A 21,689-nucleotide genomic window follows, 5' to 3' on the forward strand; every position below is an offset into this window, starting at 1 on the left:
GGTTTCAAGCCGTGGTGTAAAGGTACCAGCGCTTTCCTCCAGCTGATTAAAGCACATCAGAATGCTAAGCTCTGCCATCCTGAACTGGAGCTCTGCCAGCCCCATCCACACTCCCACGATGTTCCTAACCAGTGTCCTTTAGGTAAAACACCAACGTGGCTGGGATTTCACTCACAGCTGTGGTTCTAAACCTTGACCGTGCATGGTATGTTATCCATGGGAGGGCTGGAGAGATGGTTTAGGGGTTATTGCACTTGCCTGGCATGCAGCTGACTGTGATAAGAATAGCCACAGAGTACTGCTAGGTTTGACTCCAACCTCTCATTTTCTCTCAAAAGAACAATAGAGGGTCCAGAGCAATAGCAAAAATTGCTTTGCATGCAGCCAACCCAGATTTGATCCCTGGCAACCCATATGGTTCCCTGAGCTTGCCAGGAATAACCCCCAATTAAAAATGAGATAGATAGATAGATAGATAGATAGATAGATAGATAGATAGAAAGAGAGAGAGAATCACAAGATTATAGGGGGTTGGAGATATAGTACAGCGGGAAGGGTACTTTACTTGCACGTGGCTGATCAGGGTTTGATGCCCAGCACCCCATATAGCTCCCAGAGCCCTAGGAGGAGTAATCCCTAAGTATAGAGTACTCCAAAGAGTAAGCACTAAGCACCACCAGATGTGGCCCCCAAACAAAAACAAACAACAAAAATGGAGAGCTGGAGAAACAGTACATTGGGTAAGGTGCTTCCTAGCAACCTGGGTTCTATCAACCTAGGTTCAACCTCATTTCTCCTTATGGCCCCGAGTCCTGACAGAAGTGATCCTGGTGTTAAAGTCAGGAGTGGACCCTAAGCACCACTGGGTGTGGTCCCCAAATAAACAAACAAACAAAAATACAGATATATCCATTTGCATTGTATGGACCACGAGAGACCTCACACATGATGAGACAGGCAAGTCTTTTTTTTTTTTTTTTTTTTTAGTTTTTGGGTCACACCCAGCGGTGCTCAGGGGTTACTCCTGGCTGTCTGCTCAGAAATAGCTCCTGGCAGGCACGGGGGACCATATGGGACACCGGGATTTGAACCAACCACCTTTGGTCCTGGATCGGCTGCTTGCAAGGCAAACGCTGCTGTGCTATCTCTCCGGGCCGAGACAGGCAAGTCTTAATGTGGGCATCTATGGAATGTTCTAGAAATTGCCGAGGGTCAGTGTTCCCTGGGATAGTTGTAGGGCTTGGAGACAGTATGTGGCTCAGACATTAGGCTTCTTGCAGAGTTCTAGAATCATACATAAAGGAAAAGGGTAAGGAAAGAGGTATGGAAAGTAGAAAAAAGTGATTTCCAGAAGCCAATAAAATTTAAAAACTTTAGGGCCCGTGCAGTGGCACAAGGGTTAAGGCATCTGCCTTGCCCACACTAGTCTAGAACGGACCGCGGTTCAATCCCCCGGCATCCCATATGGTCCCCCAAGCCAGGAGTGATTTCTGAGCACATAGCCAGGAGTAACCCCTGAGCATCACAGGGTGTGGCCCCCCCAATTTTTTTTTTAATTTAGGGGCTGGAGAGATAGCACAATGGTAGGGTGTTTGCCTTGCATGGGGCTGACCTGAGACATACCCGATTAGTTTGATTCCCAGCATCTCAGGAGCAATTTTTGAGTGCAGAGGCAGGACTAACCCCTGAACACCCCTGGATGTGGCCCCAAAATCAAAACCAAACAAAAAAAATCTTAAAAAATTTAGGGGCATAGTGATAGGAAAGTGGGGAGGGAGATTGCCTTGCACACAGCTGACCCTGATTTAATTCCTACCATCCCATATGGTTCTCTAAGCACCACCAGGTGCTTTCTGAATGATTTCTGAATGATTTCCAGAGTGATTTCTGAATTCAGAATCAGGAATATTGCCAGGTGTGGCCAAGCACAGTGCCCAAAAGGAATAAAAGGAGGGGATGGGGGGAGAGAGAGAAGAAAAGTGTCTGCCATAGAGACAGGTTGGCGGATAGAAAACAGGAGGAAGACTGGGGACATTAGTGGCAGGAAATGAACATTAGTGGTAACCATTTACTAATGGTAGGATGTTGGAACATTGTATGACTGAAACTTAAGTATCAACAACTTTTAAACTCCATATCTCATAGTGACTTAATTTAAAAAAAAAGGTGGGGGAATGTCTTCTAGGAGAAGGTCCTAGAAGGGGGAGGTAGAAGAGAGTAAAAGTTCCTTTAATCACAAATTACCAGCGAGAAAGAGCTCATACTAGCTTGGTATGAGTGCGTGAGTATATCTGAGCACACAGATGCACCTCAGGATCCAAATTGCTCTCCCAGAATCCTCCCAGATTGGGAGTCCTTCCCATTTTCCAGATGAGAGAAACCGAGACATTCAGACTTTCCACAGACTTGAACTGAGGCCCTCCCCTATCTCCCAGTACCCTGATTGTATGCTCACATGTGTCCTTCCCATACAGCCTGGGTTGCTGTAGGCAAACCATGTCAAGTAATGCACAGACTGCTAATGATTCTGTGCGGGACCTGCATGCCACCCAGAATTCCGCTTCTCTAACCCCTGGTCCTGCTCTCTGGTAGGACTTAGGAATCCTTTGTCTATGCTGGATTGTGTATATTCTCTTTGCCTGCTCATCACCCATCAAGGATTCTGGGGGCTCCTGGACTGTCTGGCCTGCCTTTGCAATCTGGATAGTGGCCACCGCAGCTCTGCCCCCTGGGACGTCAGATCTGCTTAGGGCAGCCTCGCTCTGAGTGGATGCAGGCGCCCGGGTGACAGGCCTGAGAAAGGCCAGAAGCACAAGTCTCTTGAGCACAAGCTGTGTGAGGATTTGTTCTCGTGAGAACTGCAGCAAGGGTTTTAAGGTGAGATCTAAACCAATCAGGTTTCTATTTGCTCTGAGGCAGTACAGTGCCACATCCTGCTAGGCCACAGCTCCCTGGACAACCGAGGAGATGCATCTTCCTGATGGAGTAGTAGGCTGAGCCAGAGAGTGAAGTTGGCCTGCTTGTGTGGGCCCTTGCAAGGGTGACTTCCACCCTCTGTCCATCCAGTGAATGAGGACAAAACTTCCATGAAAAGTGCTTTGATGTGATGTGATCAAAGCAGTGACAGAGTGCTGCCTCTGCTGTGAAGGGAACACTGCATATGACAGCCATCCCTTGGAGGACGTTTTTGGCTTTTTGGCTCACACCTGGTGGTGCTCCAAGCTTACTTTTGGTTCGGCACTCAGATCACTCCCAGTAGCGTGCAGGGGGCAATATGGGATGCAGGGAACTGTGTCAGCTGTGTGCAAGGCAAGCTCCAGCCCCATTGTACTATCACTCCAGCCCCTTCAATGACTTCTGTCTCTACAAAGGTTGCCAAGGAGCCTTTCCATGTGCTCATCACCAGCTTAATCCCCATCTCTGCAGTGTGAGCTGCATGGAGTTAAGCTGCTCCTAGTATAAAGAATATGCTGGGGGCCAGAGAGATAGCATGGAGGTAAGGCATTTGCCTTGAATGCAGAAGGATGGTGGTTCGAATTCCAGCATCCCATATGGTCCCTGGAGCCTGCCAGGAGCGATTTCTGAGTGTAGAGCCAGGAGGAACCCCTGAGCGCTGTCGGGTGTGACCCAAAAACCAAAAAAAAAAAAAAAAAAAAAAAAGGAATATGCTAGTTGGAGAGAGAGAGTACAAGGGGTTGAGCATATGATTAGCCTGAGGGAGACCTCGGGTTTGTCTTGGCACCTTGGAATCCCCTGAGCATTCCTGGATATGGCCCCCAAATAAAGAATCTGGAGAAACGAATAAGATGATGTCATTTCCAAAACTAGACTACAAAAACTCAGTCACAAGTTGTGCTGAAGTGACCTTCCCTATGAACACATGCAGGTGATGAACTCATAAAGGTTCACAAGGTAGGAACGAAGGTGCATCCACATGCCCACAACCACAAAAAAGGCATGAGTGACCATAACAAGATCCTGTGACTGGGCTTTGAGATAACAGGTAGCCAAAGCCAGAAGGACCTGGAAGTAATGAATCAAGACTCCTGAGCCAAGAGGAACTATGAAATAATCAGGGCTCATTGTCTTAAGTCACTACATCTGAGGTGTAGTAAATCTGAGGTGTAGTAAATCTGAGGTGATTTGTTTTACAGTAATAGGAAACTAAGACATCTTAGAAATCCCAGACTGAATAATTCACTAGAAATAAGAGATAAAATTCAAACATGGGAAACCACCCATTATGATGACTCCTCTGGAAACATCATTTAAATCCTCTTCTCTGAGTATTTAATGGATTCCTGTTTGTGTCTACAATTTCCATTTTAAACTGTTACAGTCTTTGAACCATCAGTTCATTGTAGCTAACTCACTGGGTACTTACTATTAATCTTGATAATCCACCAAAGAAGCAAAGACTATCACACTCTACCTTTTACAGACCAAGAAACAAAGGCTCAGAATGATTGAGGAACTGTCCAAAGGATTCAGTCATTAGGTGACAGGGCCTGGAAACCAAAGTTTACATTGTAACTATCGTGCTATATTATTCTGTGAGTCTACGGTAGTTAAGTCTATGATGCCCAATTTTTTTTCTACTTTTTTGAAATTACAGTTGATCATTCAAATGGATTCAAACTCAGGATGCTGTACACCAGGCATGAAGCTTTGTATTATCATCCTTTTGTTCCTTAATGTCATCCTCTTGGTCTTAATGCCTAGGATGGTAAATTTCATACATCTCACCTGGAGTTTCTAATCTGTGTCTGGGATTTTACTTACCTGTAAACACGAGGCTGGCATTTTCTAGTTCTTCTTGGGGAACTTTGAAGCTGAAGGATTCATTGTAGAAAGGATCGATTGTGCCTCTTAAGAAGGACGTCTTCTTCGTTTTCACAAGTTTGAGTCCATGTACCAGCTGGATTTTCACAAAGGGGTCTGACAAGTGGACACAGCATCACAGAACATTGGATACCATATAATCCAGCCCAAACCCAATCAACTTTCCATCTGTCCATCCACCCACACTTTCATCCATGTACCGTCTAGCAATCTCTTCACCATCTATTTTGGGTTTGTTTCTGGGCCACACCAGGCAGTGTTCAGGTCTTACTACTGGCTCTGTCCTCAGATATTATTCTTGGTGGTGCTAGGAGAGAACATGTGGGATTCGAGGACTAAATTTGAGTCGGCCGTATGGAAGGCCATATGAAAGGCACCCACTGTACGATCTCACCAGCTCCACTTCCCCATCCTTTATCTATCCACTACCCACTCTTTTTATCAGCCAATCATTTATCCAATCTTCCATCTATATGACATCCCAACTCCCTATTCATTCTAATACTTATTTTTAAAATGAATCTATCCATTCTTCCATCCATCCAGGTATCTTCCCCTCCATTCATTGATCCTTTTTCTCCATCCGTCCATTCATCTTATTCTTCCCCTTTCCCATATTAAGCTGTTTATATTTGCTTGTTCTATTCTCTCTCCCTCTAATCATTCACTATTTATTGAGTTCCTTCCATGGACCAGGCATTGTGTTCATTTTACAGATGAGGAAACAGGATTGGAGGTGACAGATAATTGTTTAAAAATGGGTATTTGAGGGGCCGGTGAGGTGGCTCTAGAGGTAAGGTGTCTGCCCTGCAAGCGCTAGCCAAGGAAGGACCGTGGTTCGATCCCCCGGCGTCCCATATGGTCCCCCCAAGCCAAGGGCAATTTGCTTAGCCAGGAGTAACCCCTGAGCAGCAAATGGGTGTGGCCCCCCCCCCAAAAAATGGGTATTTGGGGAAAAGCCAGAACTAAGTCAAACCCTGCCTTTTGGTCATTGGAAATTCATTCCCACATCAGTGATTCCATAATTCACAGAATTATAACTATTATTTTTCTATCATTTTATAGCTTACAAAAAATTCACTCATATTCTATAATATTTTTTGTTTGTTTTTGGGTCACACCCGGCAGTACTGAGGGGCCACTCCTAGCTCTATGCTCAGAAATTGCCCACCGGAAGGCTGGGGGACAACATGGGATGCCAGGATTCGAACCACCGTCCTTCTGCACACAAGGCAAACGCCTTACTTCCGTGCTATCTTTCCGGCCTCTATAATATTTGTTTAAGAAGGCCAAGGATATCAATACTGTCAAGTCCATTTTCAGACAGACAAATTGAGGAGTAAAAGAGGTAAAGTTACTCCCTAACACCACATCATTTATAAGTAGTCACTCTAAGATTAAGTTGGAGGAAGTCTGACTTCAGGATCCTTTACCATTTTATCATACTGGCTCTTACATCGCAGTGACTGTTGAACTCTCCAGTTTTACTAAATTCCTTCTACAGGTCCTTTGAAAACTTTTTTCATAATACAATATTTTAAGAATGCAAGTTGACTTCTGAACTCAGCTGGCATCTTCTAGCAAAAGCAATTTTAATTTCAGCAATAGCACTGAGAGAAGACGACATTTCTGTCACCAGGATCAAGAGATAACAGCCCCCTTGGCTGCTTTCCTATAATAACATTTATAGCCATGGGATAAATGAGAGAGGTGAAATATTAATCTGTCCCTGTTCATTAAAAGTCATGCTTGGGTTGGAGCAATAGCACAGTAGCAGGGCCTTTGCCTTGCATATGGTTGACCCAAGATGGACCCAGTTTGACCCCTGACATCCTATATGGTCCCCGCACCTGCTAGGAGCCATTTCTGCATTCAGAGCCAGGAGAACCTTCTGAGTCCCACCAGGTGTGGCCCCCAAACCAAACCCCCAAAAAGCAATGCTTAAATTGATTTCCTCTGGGCACTTAATTGGTTTTTTTTTTGAGGGGCCACACCTTGTGATGCTCAGGGGTTACTCCTGTTCTAAGCTGAGGATTCATTCCTGGTGAACTCAGGGAACCATATGGGATGCCGTATATCTTTTTTTTTTTTTTTTTTTTTTGGTTTTTGGGCCACACCCGGCAGTGCTCAGGGGTCACTCCTGGCTGTCTGCTCAGAAATAGCTCCTGGCAGGCTCGGGGGACCATATGGGACACCGGGATTCGAACCAACCACCTTTGGTCCTGGATCGGCTGCTTGCAAGGCAAACACCAATGTGCTATCTCTCCGGGCCCGGGATGCCGTATATCAAATCTTGGTAGGTTGTGTACAAAGCAAATGCCCTTCCCTATGTGATCACTCAGGTCCCTCCTATGGACATTTTAAACATATTTTACAAAAGTCTTTGCAGAGTTGGGATGTAGAAAGACAGAAGGTGTACCAGAAATGAATTGCTAGGGAAAAACCACAGGGGTATGCTCACCTCTCTGTCTCCCCTATATAGATCAGAAAGCACGGCCAGTGCACTATACTGCCACTGGAGCATGGTGTCCCTGTTACAGGCATAGCCTTTGGATAGCAGAAGCATAGCAGAAGCCCTTTCCAGTATCTCTTCCTGGCTTCAATCAAATCCCTAATTTAAGTCTTTTGTTGTTGTTGCTGTTTTGTTTGTTTATTTTATGGTGTAAAATAGGTTTTATTTGGAGTTACTGAGGAAGGGGAGAGAAAAGATAGGAGAGAAAGTAACATGCTTGAGAGAGCATGGGCTTCTCCAAAGGCAGAAAGAGCCCCGGGACACAACCCACCATAAAAGCAGGAAAGTCCATGTCTCAAGGAGGTAGATGTGGGTGGTACGTGGCCAGGCACCACATACCCAGGCAGCATATGTACCCAAATGGAGTTCCTTTGATTAGCTTCTTTATGGAACTGCTCTGTGGTCTGGCCCACTGGTCGGTAGTGATAACGACAGGAGAACAGTGATTTTTTTTTTTTTTTTTTTTTTTGGTTTTTGGTTTTTGGGTCACACCTGGCAGTGCTCAGGAGTTACTCCTGGCTGTCTGCTCAGAAATAGCTCCTGGCAGGCACGGGGGACCATATGGGACACCGGGATTTGAACCAACCACCTTTGGTCCTGGATCGGCTGCTTGCAAGGCAAACGCCACTGTGCTATCTCTCCGGGCCCCAGAACAATGATTTTCAACCTGTCTATACCTTCAAACCACTTGTGCCCTGAGCACCATTGAAGATCGCTGAGTCAGATGACACTATCAGCCTGTCTCATCTTAAGAAAGATCCCCTGGGCCATAGCGATAGCATAGTGGGGAAGGTGTTTGCCTTGCACGCGGCTGACCCAGGTTCTATCCTCTGCTGCTCATATAGTCAGTCCCCTGAGCCTGCCAGGAGTGGTTTCTGAGCATAGAGCCAGGAGTAATCCCTGAGCACCACTGGGTGTGGCACCCAACAAACAAAAACAAAAAAGCAAACAGACAAAAAAGAAACATCCCCTGATTTATTTCCTTCTTTATTTTATTTATTTTGTTTTTTGGGCCACACCCAGTGATGTTCAGAGGTTATTCCTGGCTATAAGCTCAGAAATCGCTCCTAGCTTGGGGTCCATATGGGACGCCAGGGGGATAGAACTCAGATCTGTCCTGGGTCAGCTGTGTGTAAGGCAAATGCCCTACAACTGCGCCACCACTCTGGCCCCTATTTATTTATTTTTTATTTTTTGGGTTACATACTGCAGTGCTCAGGGCTTACTCCTGGTTCAGCACTCAGGAATTACTCCTGGTGATGTTCAGGGAACTCTTAAGGGGACTGTAAGATGGATGATTGATCACCTATGCAGGCCCTCCCTGCTGTACTATTGCTTGGGCCTTTACTTTTCTTCTTGATCCTATACCCTAGTTCTGTCCATAAGGTCTTAGTAACAGTATCCAGGATGCAGAAGAAGAAAATGGGGTCCCTTTTGTCAAGCAAATATCGAGGTTTTGTTAAAGAATTAAAGGGGGCGGGGGGGGGGGGCGGCTCATACCTGAACCTTGGCTCACATCGGTTTGCAGAAGCTGCTTGGCTCGAATGACGTCAACATTCAGTCTCCCGGCGCTGGGGAGATAATTGAGGGACAACAGCAGCTCCCCCAGCTCTACCTCATTCTGCAGAGGAAGGAGAAAAACCTGGGTCAGGGGCTGGAGAGATAGCATGGAGGTAGAGCATTTGCCTTGCATGCAGAAGAAGGGTAGTTAGAATTCTGGCATCCCATATGGTCCCCTGTGCCTGCCAGGAGCGATTTCTGAGCATAGAGGCAGGAGTAACCCCTGAGCGCTGCTGGGTGTGACCCAAAAACAAAACAACAACAACAAAAAAAAAACACAACAAAAAAGAAAACCTAGGGTCAGGACTCCAGCAGCCCCGCCTTTGAGAAGAGGAGCCAGTTGACTGAGCCTCTTTTGGGATTTTTTTTTACCCCATGCCCTTCCAGCCTTCATCCATCTCTCTCGAAATTTTTTTTTTTTTTTGGTTTTTGGGCCACACCCGGTGACGTTCAGGGATCACTCCTGGCTACGCGCTCAGAAGTCGCTCCTGGCTTGGGAGACCATATGGGACACCGGAGAATCGAACCGAGATCCATCCTAGGCTAGTGCTGGCAAGGCAGACACCTTACCTCTAGCCCACCACACTGGCCCTCTCTCGGAATATTTATTCTGCTCTGAGCACATCTGAGAGCAGCAACAGCACAAGGCAAGCACATGGAGGCTGCGGATCCATCGGTGCCATGTGAGCAACATGGCGCTCAGCCCCCATGATTGCTCCTGGCTTCAGGAAGTGATGTGTCTGCAAGAGCATAACCTGAGTCCCATTTGCTTCTTTGCTGGTTTGTTTTGGGGAGACATTCGGCTGTGCTCAGGGTTTTCTCCTGACTCTGTACTCAGGAATCCTTACAGTGCTCATGGGAGGCTGGGGATTGAGCCGAGGTTGATTGTGTGCAAGGCAAATGTACATCCTGCTGTACTATTTATCATTCCAGTCCCCTGAATCCCATTTACCAGGCTCTGAAGTATGTCTTGCTCAGGGTCACCCAGCAAGAAAGTGCTCACCCTGGCATTTGAACCCGAGAGGCTAATTCTCACCACAGCCACACTCTGCCTGTGACATCCTCTGCAAAGCAAATCTGGATCCTGGGAGAGCATCACAGGTCACAGAACTACCATGTGCAAGAACCTTCTGTAGGGATCTAGTAACCAAGAGCCTCCCACATCTCAGACTCTTTTTAAAAGGTCTGAGGGTAGTAGTTGGAGAGATAGCATGAAGGTAAGGCATTTGCCTTTCATGCAGAAGGCCGGTAGTTCGAATCCTGGCATCCCAAATGGTCCCCTGGGCCTGCCAGGAGCGATTTCTGAGCATAGAGCCAGGAGTAACCCCTGAGAGCAGCCGGGTGTGAGGGTATAAGCCAGAGTAATGGCACAGCTGTAGGGCATTTGCCTTGCACACAGCTGACCCAGGATGGACTATGGTTCAATCCCCTGACATCCCATATGGTCCCCCAAGCCAGGAGTGATTTCTGAGTGCAGAGCCAGGAGTGATCCCTGAGTGTCACCAGGTGTGGCCCACAAACAAACAAACAAAATGATCTGAGGGTATCTCAGTGGTAGAATCCTCACTATGCCTGTGTGAGGCCCGAGGTTCAATCCCAGGGCCCCCACCCCCTAAAAACTCATAAAAATAAAGAATAAAAGCCAGAGCAATAGCACAACAGGTAGAATGCTTGCCTTGCATATGGCTGACCTGGGTTCAATCCTCTGCATCCCATATGGTCTCCTGAGCCCACCAGGAATGAGTGATTCCTGAGTGTGGAACCAGAAGTAAGCCTAGAGCATTGCCTGGTGTGGCCCAAAATCCAAAAAAAAAAAAAGAAAGAAATAAAAAGAAAAACAAAGACAGTCACTCTGAGTGTCCCCTGCCACTCCTGAATATCTGGTCAGGAGGTCAACTTCCATGTTAGGCACATTTGGGGTTGGGAGCACTTCCTGGAGCACTAGGGGCTGCTGCTCTCTCCTCCATGGTGACAAAGCCACACACACACACACACACACACACACCATGCACAGGTCTTGCAGGATTTAAAGACCTTGAACTTTGCCTACACCCCAGCCCTTTCTGTTCCCAGAATGTGTCATTCCTGATCTTCCCCTGCAGATCCCTCAACTGGGAACTTCAGTTCCAACACTATGCCCTCATCTCCCCGGACCACAATCACCCTACTAAAAAGAATTCACATCACCACCCCAAGCCACCTCTGCTGGAATCTCCAGCTTACTTTCACAGTACTGAATGTTTTCTTGCTCCTGCCAAGGGAACAGACTATGTCCAGGAGTAAGCCATGTGATTCACAGCCCCGAATCGGCCTCAATGCAGAGGACCCCAGGAACCAGTTACACAGCAGCAGCTGGAGGCAGAGAGGGGCAGAGGACTGGAGGACAATGGGAGTTTCCTTTCCTGGCACCACCACCAAAAAACAGGCCTCATTTCCATTTCTAAGAGCCTTAGGAGTTGACTCACATGGGGTGGGCTTGGAAGAACTGAAAGAGACCACCTGCAAATTACCCCCGGCCAACAGCGCTGACACATGGCTGCCCACAGTCCCAGATAAAAGTTTTCTTGCAGCCTTTGAACACCTCTTAGCCCAAATCAATAAGAAGGAAATCAAAGGAAATCATGAGGGACAAAGACACACTCCGGGGAAACAACAGCTGGACTCAGCCACACTTCCTTGGAAGAGCTTTGGTGGCACCTGTGCGTCAGTTCACCTGGGGAGACAGATGGATGTGTGTGAACAACTTTTAACAAGGCTCAAACACAGCTGCTCCTGGCTCCCTGCTTGTTCTTGGGAAGCAGGAGATGCCTTTTGTCTCTTCATTTACAGCACAACAAGAACAGATTTAAGGTGGGGGTAAAAATTGAAATCCAGCCCCATTCCCAACATTTGACACATTTCAACACTCCATCAGGGGCCACCCCAGTAGCGTCCCTCAGCCCCACACTGGGAGGCTCTTTGATGGATCTTAACTAAAGGCCAAAATCATGTGTGCAAAGCTGCATGACAACACAGAAGAATTCTGAGATACCGGCGTCAAAAGCAAACCTCTATGGGTGTGAAGAGGGAAGAGTGAGAGAAAGGGAGAAAGGGGGAGAGAGAAGGAAAGAGGGTGAAGAGAGAGAAAGGAGAAACAAGGCATTTACTTTGCATGCAGCCTGTGGGCCTGGTTCGAGCATAGAGCCCAGCACAACCCTTGAATATCAATCACAGGGGCTCAACAAAATCTTAAACAGACACATATTTTCCATGATATTACCTAGACACCCTAAGCATCTTTTTTCATTTTTGTTTTGTTTTGTGGCCACACCTGGCAGAGCTCAGGTAACATATGAGGTGCCAAGGATCCAACCTGCTTGCATTTTACCCACTGTACCATTCTTCCACTCCAACATCATACATTTTGGTCTGGTTTTGGGACATATCCAACTATTACCAGTTCAGTCCTTGCAAGGTCACTCCCAAGCTGGGCCGGGGACCATGCAATGTCATGGATAAATCAGGGTTCCAGTCTGCAAAGCACTCACTCCAACCATTGTGAATGTAATGCTATCCCCCCCCATTCCCTACTTCTTTCTTTCTTTTTTTTATTTTTTGGGGGAGGGCACAAGACAGTGCTCAGGGCTTACTCCTGACTCTGAGCTCAGGAATCACTCCTGGCAGGATTGGAGGACCATATAGGATGACAGGGACTGAAGGCAGCACCTCACACACACTGTACTATCAGTCTGGCCTCACTACATATTATTTCTAATGTCTATATAGAAGATTCAAGTAGGCTGAATCACTGTATCAGAACCCATTTTCCAACCGCTGGGCATTTTCTTTAATGACATAAAATTGGTCACTTGAGCATTTTTCTTCTTTGAATTCACAGCCTTCTAAGGGAAGCCAATGGGTTCACTGGGTTGAGAAATAGACAAGGATATGATTTAAGTCAGATCATTTTCCTGTGGCTCAGTATGGAGCTTGTACAATGGGAGAGTGAATGACCCAGGCTATAGTACAGAGCACAAAAGTTCTCCCAGAAAGCCATGGGCTAACAGATGGACAAACGACTGTTGAATGAGATGTTGTTTGCTTTTCTTTGGTAGACTGGCCCATGATTAGGGATTAAACTTCCTCTCTAGTTCCTCTCTAGTTCTGAAAGGCCATCTTCCTGGCCATGTCCACCTGCTTCCTTTCCTCCCTAAGACCAAGGCATAGCTGACAAGTCACATTTCACAGTAAAGGCTGTGCGCTGTCTGCTCTTATTATTCCTGCACTTGGAGCATTGGTGCCGGGTTGACTTTGATGTTTTCCTTTTACTAAAAAGATGGAGCCTCTTTCCATCTTTTTTGGTCAAAGCTTCATTTCCTATAAATAATCTAATTAGTTTTCTTCTCTCTCTCTCTCTTTCTCTCTCTCTCTCCCCCCTCAATATTTCTCTTCAGTTTATCAATTTATAAAAGAACTTGAGGCCAGAGGGTAGGGCATTTGTCTTGCATGGGTTTGATCCACATGGTACCCCAAGCACCACCAGGAATGATTCCTGAGCATAGAGCCAGGAGTAACTCTTGAACACCACCAAATATGGCCCCAAAATAAAACAAAGAAAAAGGTTGGATAGGGCTGGAGAGAGAGAGAGAGAGAGAGAGAGAGAGAGAGAGAGAGAGAGAGAGAGAGAGAGAGAGAGAGAGAGAACTTAGTCAGGACACATGTCTGGTAGGTCCAATACCACATGGTTCCCTGAGCATCACCAGGTGCAGCCCTGGAGACCACTGAGAACCTCCAATGTGGCCTGGAGCCTTCCAGCATCATGGAATAGTCCCAGGTATCTTGACACTGCAGGGCTGGACAGTATCACATCCTCAGGACTTGTGTTGAACTGATGATCCTGCTGACTAAGGTCCCCGGACCTTCTTGAGCACTACTTGAGAGGAGTCTTCCCCTACTCCAAAATGCTTTAAGGGCAAGAGATATAGTACAAAGGTGAAGGTGCTTATCTTACATGTTGCTGATCCCTGTTCAACCCCAGCATTATTTTATTTTATTTTATTTTTTGGTTTTTGGGTCACACCCAGCTGTTGTGTACGAAGCTCAGGGGTTACTCCTGGCTCTACACTCAGAAATCGCTCCTGGCAGGCTCAGGGGACCATATGAGATGCCGGATTCGAACCACCATCCTTCTGCATGCAAGGCAAATGCCTTACCTCCATGCTATCTCTCTGGCCCCAACCCCAGCATTATATATGGTGCCCCGAGCATAGCCAGGCAGATAATGACCTAACAAAGGTCAGCCCATGGGTCACAGGAATCCCATTTCATTTCGGGTCTCATGACCATCTTTCTGCTCCACAAAACTATGAGTGCACAAAGGCCAGAATCTCATGTCACTGTACCATCTTCCAGGCAGGAGTCTAATAGCACTTAGGGACAGTTGGCCCAGAGAAAGATTTGCTCACAGGCTGTCCATGAAGTGAAACCTCCCAGGGAGGAGAGAGAGCTAGGTTGTTAGAAAAAAATGTTGCTCTATGTCTGGGCGCTTGTCTTGGACTCAAAAACCATCTAAATTAAACTAACCAACTTCAGAGCCACTTCAGCATCTCCGAAGAGGGAACTGTTGATTCTTTTCCTAAATGGAGCTACCCATGAGAGGCTTGTTGCAAGACAGCACTTGAGCAGAGATTGTTCTGGATCATGTGATGTTATTGGACCCAAAGTGACAGGAGAGATCAGGCATGAAACTCTGTGTCCTAAGTCCCTCTGCCCCTGACAAAGGATCCATGGAGGACAGAGGATGTAGGACTCTATAACTCTCAGAAAAAATCAGACATGAGGGAGCAAGACACACATAGAGAAATTTCTGGAAGAAGTTTTGCAAGTAGGGCCAGAGCAATAGCAAAGCAGGTAGAGTGTTTGCCTTACACATAGCCAACCCGGGTTCCATCCCCGGGTGTGCCCTAAAACAAAACAAAAAGAAAAGAATAAGTTCTGTAAGTTTTAAAGAGACCATCGAGGGCTGGAGTGATAATATAGGTGGGTGTTGGTGTACCTATCTGAGACCCTGGATTTGGTGTAGATACCTAAGACCCACCCATTTCTGGGAGGGGTCTTGGGAACCGGATATTAGGTGTGACCTTACCTGCAAGACCCGGCCCATTCCTGGGAGGGGTCTTGGAATAGGTAGATAAACCCTGGAGCCAGGGGATTAGGGGGCTCTTTGCCCTGCTGCGCTCTCTGGCTTTAGGGTCTCTGCCTCTTTTGGTCTTGGACCAGGATGGAGGCCAAAGGGAAGATGGCTGAAAGGGTTAAGATGCAGGGTAGCCTAGAATGGCTGAATGCTTAAAAGGTTATGAGATAGGCCACACACATGTGGTGAATAGGGCATGAATAAAGTTAATGCTTCCTGAAGCCTGCCTGTGAGTGAGTGATTTCGCTTTTCACCTGGGCCTGGGACTCGCCGACTAGATGGGGTTGTGGAGCCACATGGTCTGGGATGGCAGAGAGAAATCCATCTCCATCCACCGCCATCCAGCCCCATCATTATTTATTTAATGCAAGAGGTGGGGAAGGCACTTGCCTTGCATGCAGCTGATCCAGATTCATTCCCTGGCACCCATAAATTCTTCCTAGCACCACCAGAAGTGATTCCTGAGTGTAGAGCCAGGAATAACATCTGAGCATCACCAGGTATGAACCAAAAGAACAACAACAAAAAGGGAACATTGAGCCAGGAGGGTTCAGATCCCACATGGCTCCCAATTTTTGCCCAGAAGCATCACCCTTCCACCACTGTGCTGTAGTGTCTCACCAACCTTTCCAAACTCCCATCCAGTCTAGCTCCAAATAACAGATATTTATCCAGCACCTAGACCCCAAACTCAGGATTTAATCATCACTAATGGATGGGGTAACTGCAAAAGATGCCAAGGACACAAGGGTGAGGCAGAGCCCATCAAAGGCCCTGGTATGCCACTCTGATGGCCAGTAATAATTTGGTAATATAGGATGCCATAAATCGTGGGGTGATTGGATTAGCTTTGTGGTATATGTGTGTGGTGAAGAATGAGGTGTCCTGAGGAGTCACCTTCCTCAGGAAGTAGGAACACTCTAGGAAGTAGGAATAGGAGTTAGGGGAATTAATAAAAAGGCCAACGTGGATAGGAAGAGGGAAACTGGGGCAGGCTGAGGTGCAGAATTGAATTGGGAAAGAAAAACAAGCCATTCTCACCTCTCCCCAGGCCAGGAGTAGGGGCTCCCCTGTAATGTCAGGGACCCTTGTCTCTTTAAGCAGCTTCACCAAGGGGACTCACTTATGTCCTGCTCTGGCTGGAACTGGAAGACCGTTTAGGAGTCCAGAGTGCTCTTACAGTCCTGGGGACCCAGGCTCAATTCACAGCACCACGCCATGGGCCCTCACATTGAAGGGTCAGTATAGTTGGCTGAACATCACAGGGGTAACCCCTGTTTCCCCTGAGCACTCTTTGGGAGCCCCTAGGGCCCATTAAACCAACCTTAGCTGTACCTCTTCCCTTTACTTTATTTATTTATTTAATTTTTGCTTTGGGACCACATATAGCAGTGCTCAGGGGTTATTCCTGGCTCTGCACTCAGGAATTAGTCCTGGCAGTGTTCAGGGGACCTTGTGGGATGTCAAAGATCCCTTCATCCTTGCTATTACTCTGGCCCTCCTCCTCCCTCTTTAATCACTGCTCTGCTCCTTATAGAACCAACATGACTCTGGGAATTTTTCTGTTTCCTGACAATAGTTGAGTAACCAGAGATGCTTCCTAGCATGTCTGCTTCAGTCATCTGCTGAGCCCACACCCCATGCAACAACATTCCACAATGTCTACAGACACTTTGGACGATCAGGTGAAATGGAGAATTGGTGAACATGAAGATGAAAACAGCTGTAGTTGATGTCAGCAGCATGATGAATAACATAATCTACAAGATACTGACTCTGGGTTCTCAATGGACAACAATGTCCTTTGAATTGTTGTTTTGTTTTGGTCTTTATTGAGTCTTAGGGTGCTCTTGCTCCCAGACATGTTGGGGAACATGTGGTGCTAGGGATTGAACCCAGGGCTGTTGTGTAAGAAACATATACTTCAGCTCTCAGCATATACTTCTAGCCATCACCCCATCTGGCCTTACACTTATCCCCACTGAAAGCAGAGGCTCAGAAAAGATGTGAAACTTTCTCAAGGGGTCAGAGAAATAGTATAGTGGGTAAGGCACTTGCTTGCACACAGCTGACTTGGGTTTGATCCCTGGAACTCCATATAGTCCCCTGAGCATCCCCAGAAGTGATCCCTGAGTAGAGAGCCAGGAGTAAGCCCTAAGCATTGCCAAGGTGATCCCAATAATAAAAGAAGCTTTTAGAATATAACAGAGTACAAGGTCTCTAAAGACACAAGTGACATGCCTATATATTCAGTACATACTGATGAATGAGCAAGGAATGAAGCTCAGTGGTAAAGCATGTAACTTGAGTCTGAAGCCCTGAGTTGCAACTCTAATGCCACCAAAAGAAAAATAAAGGAAACAAAAAAGTTTTTCTTGAGGCTAACTACAGAGATGGCGCAAAGGCCTGAAGAACATGCATGCCAGAGCCTTGAGTGTGATCCCCAACACACACACACACACACACACACACACACACACACACACGTAGCCCCTGACACCACTAGGTATATATCTTTTCCAGCTCCCCCAAACCAAGTAATATTGACTGAATGAACAAGTGTAAGCTATCTAATCAGATACTCATCTCAGCTCTCAGAGAGAGAAAGATGAGAGAAAAATAAATCCCACATCCTTCCCTAGCCCAGGCCTGAAACACTAAAAGTAAAAACAAAAAAAAGCAAAATGGAAGAGAGACATCTCCATTCATCCCTTGGTATCTAAACCTCTTTAGATAAGGTTTAGTTGGGGATAGCAATGTGCATTTAATCCCTCCTCTTCCTGACCATTTGATGGCCCAATGATCAAGCCAGCCAATCGGAGTCTTCCTACAAGGCTGTCTTCTAAGATCTCTGACAAGATGGCCGCCCCCTGGTGTCCACTCCCTGCAGAAACTCCTTCCAGGGTCCTTAGCAGGGAGGGCGTTTGCCTTTCATGCAGCTGACAAGGGTTTGATCCCCAACATCCCATATGGTCCCCAAGCCTTCCAGGAGTGATTTCTGAGTGCAGAGCCAGGAGTAACCTCTGAGCAACGCCAACTGTGCCCCCCTAAATAACTTCCCAAACAAAAAAATGAAAAGAGATCTAGTTTGTGACTTTGATGAGACACTGTCCTAAAGATTAGCCTATCTGTTGAAGCAAGAAAAAGTGACTTTGCAAATGCAATTAAAGCCCCTAATTAGGTTGACATTCAGTTAATCAAATGATAGAATAAGGGGGCTGAAGCGATGATAGTACAAAAGATAAGACACCTGCTCTGCATAGAGCTAACCGGGGTTCAATCCCTGGCACTCTATAAAACCTTCAAAGCCCAGACAGGGAGAAGAGAGAAAGCATAGCGTTAGGGAGTTTGCTTTGCATGTGCCGATCCGGCATTCCATATGGTCCTCCAAGCCTGCCAGGAGCAATTTCTGAGCACAGAGCCAGGAGTAACTCCTGAGCGTCTCTGGGTGTAGTCCAAAACCAAAACCAAAACCAAAACACAACAAAAAAAAGCCCAACCATACCTTCAAAACCTATGCATTCCTGGTAGGTGGGGAAGGAAGAAGAACCATGTGGCAAGAAAGTTAGGAAGTCAGATCAGAGGGAGTTAGGGGCTGACAGCTTGCACTGTACCTGGAGCTGCAGGCGAAAGCCAAGCTCCACCAACATCTCACTTTTCCCCTGGCTAGATGCCGAGCAGAGCCATGGCCAGCCCCGCCATCGCGTGGAAAATGTGACACTTAGTAGGAGTTGGTTCCAGCTGCTAAGTGGGCTCCTCCAGAATGGAAAAGGAATGGGGCGGTAGACAGGCAGGGATTGGCTGGTGACTGTTTGTTCTAATAAGAGTCTATTCTAATAAGAGCATCTAAGGATGGAAAGAGAGAGATAAAGGCAGCCCTGAGCACAGACCTGAGCTTTCAGAATCTGGTTGTGCCAAAAACTCCAGAAACTCATTCCCTAAACCTACATCTTTCTTGGCATCTCCTACAATGGGGACCTGCCGTGGGTTGTCTTCCTGGTGGCCCCAAAGGTCCTGAAGCTTCACATACTTGTTGGGAGCAAGCTATAGCCCCCTGCCCACAGAAAGAGGAATGGTGGCACAGAGAAGCAGGGGCCCAAGACCACATCATTGCCACCCAGAATCAGACTTCTTATCTAACAGGCCGGATGCAGCCAAGGAGGCCAAGGCCTGGGAACAGGGATTGGTGCTGATGGGGAAACCACTGCTATTGGTGCTTGAGAAGCATTTAGAGTCATGTTTCAAGAGAGAGACCCAGATGGTGAGGAGCCTCACATTCCCAAGTCTTTAGTCCATCCAGGTTGAGCAGCTGTGTCCTTGATCCTGTCTGCCCAATGTCATTCTTCCACCAGTTCAGAGGACCCAACGAGACAGCCGTTGTGGACAGACATTTGACCCTGCCACACCTCCCTGCAGGTAGAGCCTCCTAACAAATACCAGCAGGAATTTACAGCTGGACCTAGCAAGACCCCACTTCTGGGAAAGGCAAGTGGCATCTAGCCCAAGAGGGGTTCAATAGACTTGGTCTTTTCGGAAATTGGAAATGGAAAAAGAGGGAACTTGAGTGATAGTACCAATGCTAGGGCATTTGCCTTGCATGCAGCTGATCAAGGTTCAATCTCTGGCATCCCCGAGTACTACCAGGTGTGATCCATACATGCAGAGCCAGGACTAAATGCTGGCATGCTCCCCGACAGAAAAAAAAAATGGAAAAGAGAAAGTGGCCCCAAATTCATTTGTCTTCACCTTGCAGAGTTGGGCATTCACAACAGAAACATTAGCCTCACATAGAAATGGAGCTCCTGAAATTGGGCTCATTTTCCCCAAACCTGCTCCAGTGACAAACAGACAACTGAGCACTCAGGACAGGAGGGAAATAATGTAAATGCTGTGTGTATGTCCAGAGAGGCAGCACAGTAGGGAACTCAATTCCTCTGTATGCAACCGACACTGATTCTATCTATGTCACTGCCTGTGGGTCCCCGAATGCCTTCAGGTGTTCCCTGAGTACAGAACCAGGAGTTAGGCCCAAGCATAGCTGAGCATGGTCCTACTCTTAAATTTTGTCATATCCATAACTTTTTAGAGTAACTGCAGTTGTTTCTTTTAAACTTTCCGTTGTATATGTGGGGAAGCAATAGCACAGTGGTAGGGAATTTGCCTTGCAAGCAGCTGACCTGGATGGACCTGGTTTTATCCCTAGCATCCCATATGGTCCTCCAAGTCTGCCAGGAGTAACCCCTGAGTGCAGAGCCAGGAGTAACCTCTGAGTGTTGCCAGATGTGGTCCAAACACCAAAATAAATAAATAAAATGCTTTTGGGAAAAAAAGATATTTTATGTATATTGCACAAAATACAATAATATTTCTTTTTTTTTTTTTTTTTTTTTTTTTTTTTTTTTTTTTTTTTTTTTTAAAATGTTGTAGTTTAATTTTTCAGTCATAGAATGAATACCATCCTTCACCACTCAGGGGTTACTCCTGGCTATGTGCTCAGAAATCGCCCCTGGCTTGGGGGGGAACATATGGGACGCCGGGGGATCGAACCACGGTCCTTCCTTGGCTAGCGCTTGCAAGGCAGACACCTTACCTCCAGCGCCACCTACCCGGCCCCACAATAATATTTCTTGAGTTCCATTTTTCTTTTCCATTTCTCCAACATGGCTATTAGGAAACAGAAGATCCCATGCATGGTTCAAATTCCATTGAAAGATGAAAGTTGGCCTGGAGAGATAGCACAGCGGCATTTGCCTTGCAAGCAGCTGATCCAGGACCAAAGGTGGTTGGTTCGAACCCCAGTGTCCCATATGGTCCCCTGTGACTGCCAGGAGCTATTTCTAAGCAGACAGCCAGGAGTAACCCCTGAGCAATGCCGGGTGTGGCCCAAAAACCAAAAAAAAAAAAAAGAAAGATGAAAGTTGAAAGGCAAAATCATAGGAGATCTACCCCTCCAACAGTCTGAACGATTGTGGAATCTCTTGTGGATCCATTTCTCTTTTTTTTCTATGAACCATTCCTTCACCTTGTTGTTTTCCCTGAGAGCCTGGGGACAATCTAGACTTTGTTATTTACTGTGGGACCTTGTATGAGTTTCCACCTCCCTGGCCTTAATTCTTTATCTATATAATGGGGGATAGCAAGAACACACATTATACCAAGTCATAGAAGGGCTGCAGTGGGTTCATGGAGGGGAAGGTGGCAGCCTGGCCCTCAGTGCTGCTTCTAATCACCAGTTCATTTCTCCTATCCTACAGCTGGTCAAGGTCACTTCAGCTGCTGCTGATTGAAGTGAAAAGGCTCCACTCAAGGCAATCTCAGTTACTGATGGCCAAGAACATTCCTCAGAGGTAACTCCAGGTTGGAAGAAAGCCAAGGACCTCTGGCATCCCTCTGTCTAAATTCTATCCTGACTCCATTTCTCTCTCTTTCTCCCTCCCTCCCTCCCTCCCTCCCTCCCTTCCTCCCTCCCTCCCTCCCTCCCTTCCTTGATTCCTTCTTCCTCCCTCCCTTCCCTCTCTCTTCCTTCCTTCCTTCTCTCTCTCTCTCCCCCTCCCTCCCTCCCTCCCTCCCTTCCTTCCTTCTTCCTTCCTTCCTCTTTCCTTC

The 21,689-nt window shown here is 46.8% G+C and overlaps 1 protein-coding gene across 3 annotated transcripts in view; it reads right to left on the bottom strand.

Moving 5' to 3' along the window:
• Nucleotides 1-21,689, bottom strand: part of SYT17 (synaptotagmin 17) — a 60,302-nt gene that overhangs the window by 18,413 nt on the left and 20,200 nt on the right. For all 3 annotated transcript variants that reach the window (XM_049789167.1, XM_049789166.1, XM_049789168.1), the window contains exons 6-7: nt 8,855-8,975; nt 4,783-4,938 (exon numbers count right to left, since the gene is read on the bottom strand). In XM_049789167.1, the coding sequence (XP_049645124.1) occupies nt 4,783-4,938; nt 8,855-8,975 (277 nt within the window). The remainder of the gene's footprint in view (nt 1-4,782; nt 4,939-8,854; nt 8,976-21,689) is intronic.

The sequence above is a fragment of the Suncus etruscus genome, chromosome 15 (assembly GCF_024139225.1).
Source record: "Suncus etruscus isolate mSunEtr1 chromosome 15, mSunEtr1.pri.cur, whole genome shotgun sequence".
NCBI classification, from domain to species: Eukaryota; Metazoa; Chordata; class Mammalia; order Eulipotyphla; family Soricidae; genus Suncus; species Suncus etruscus.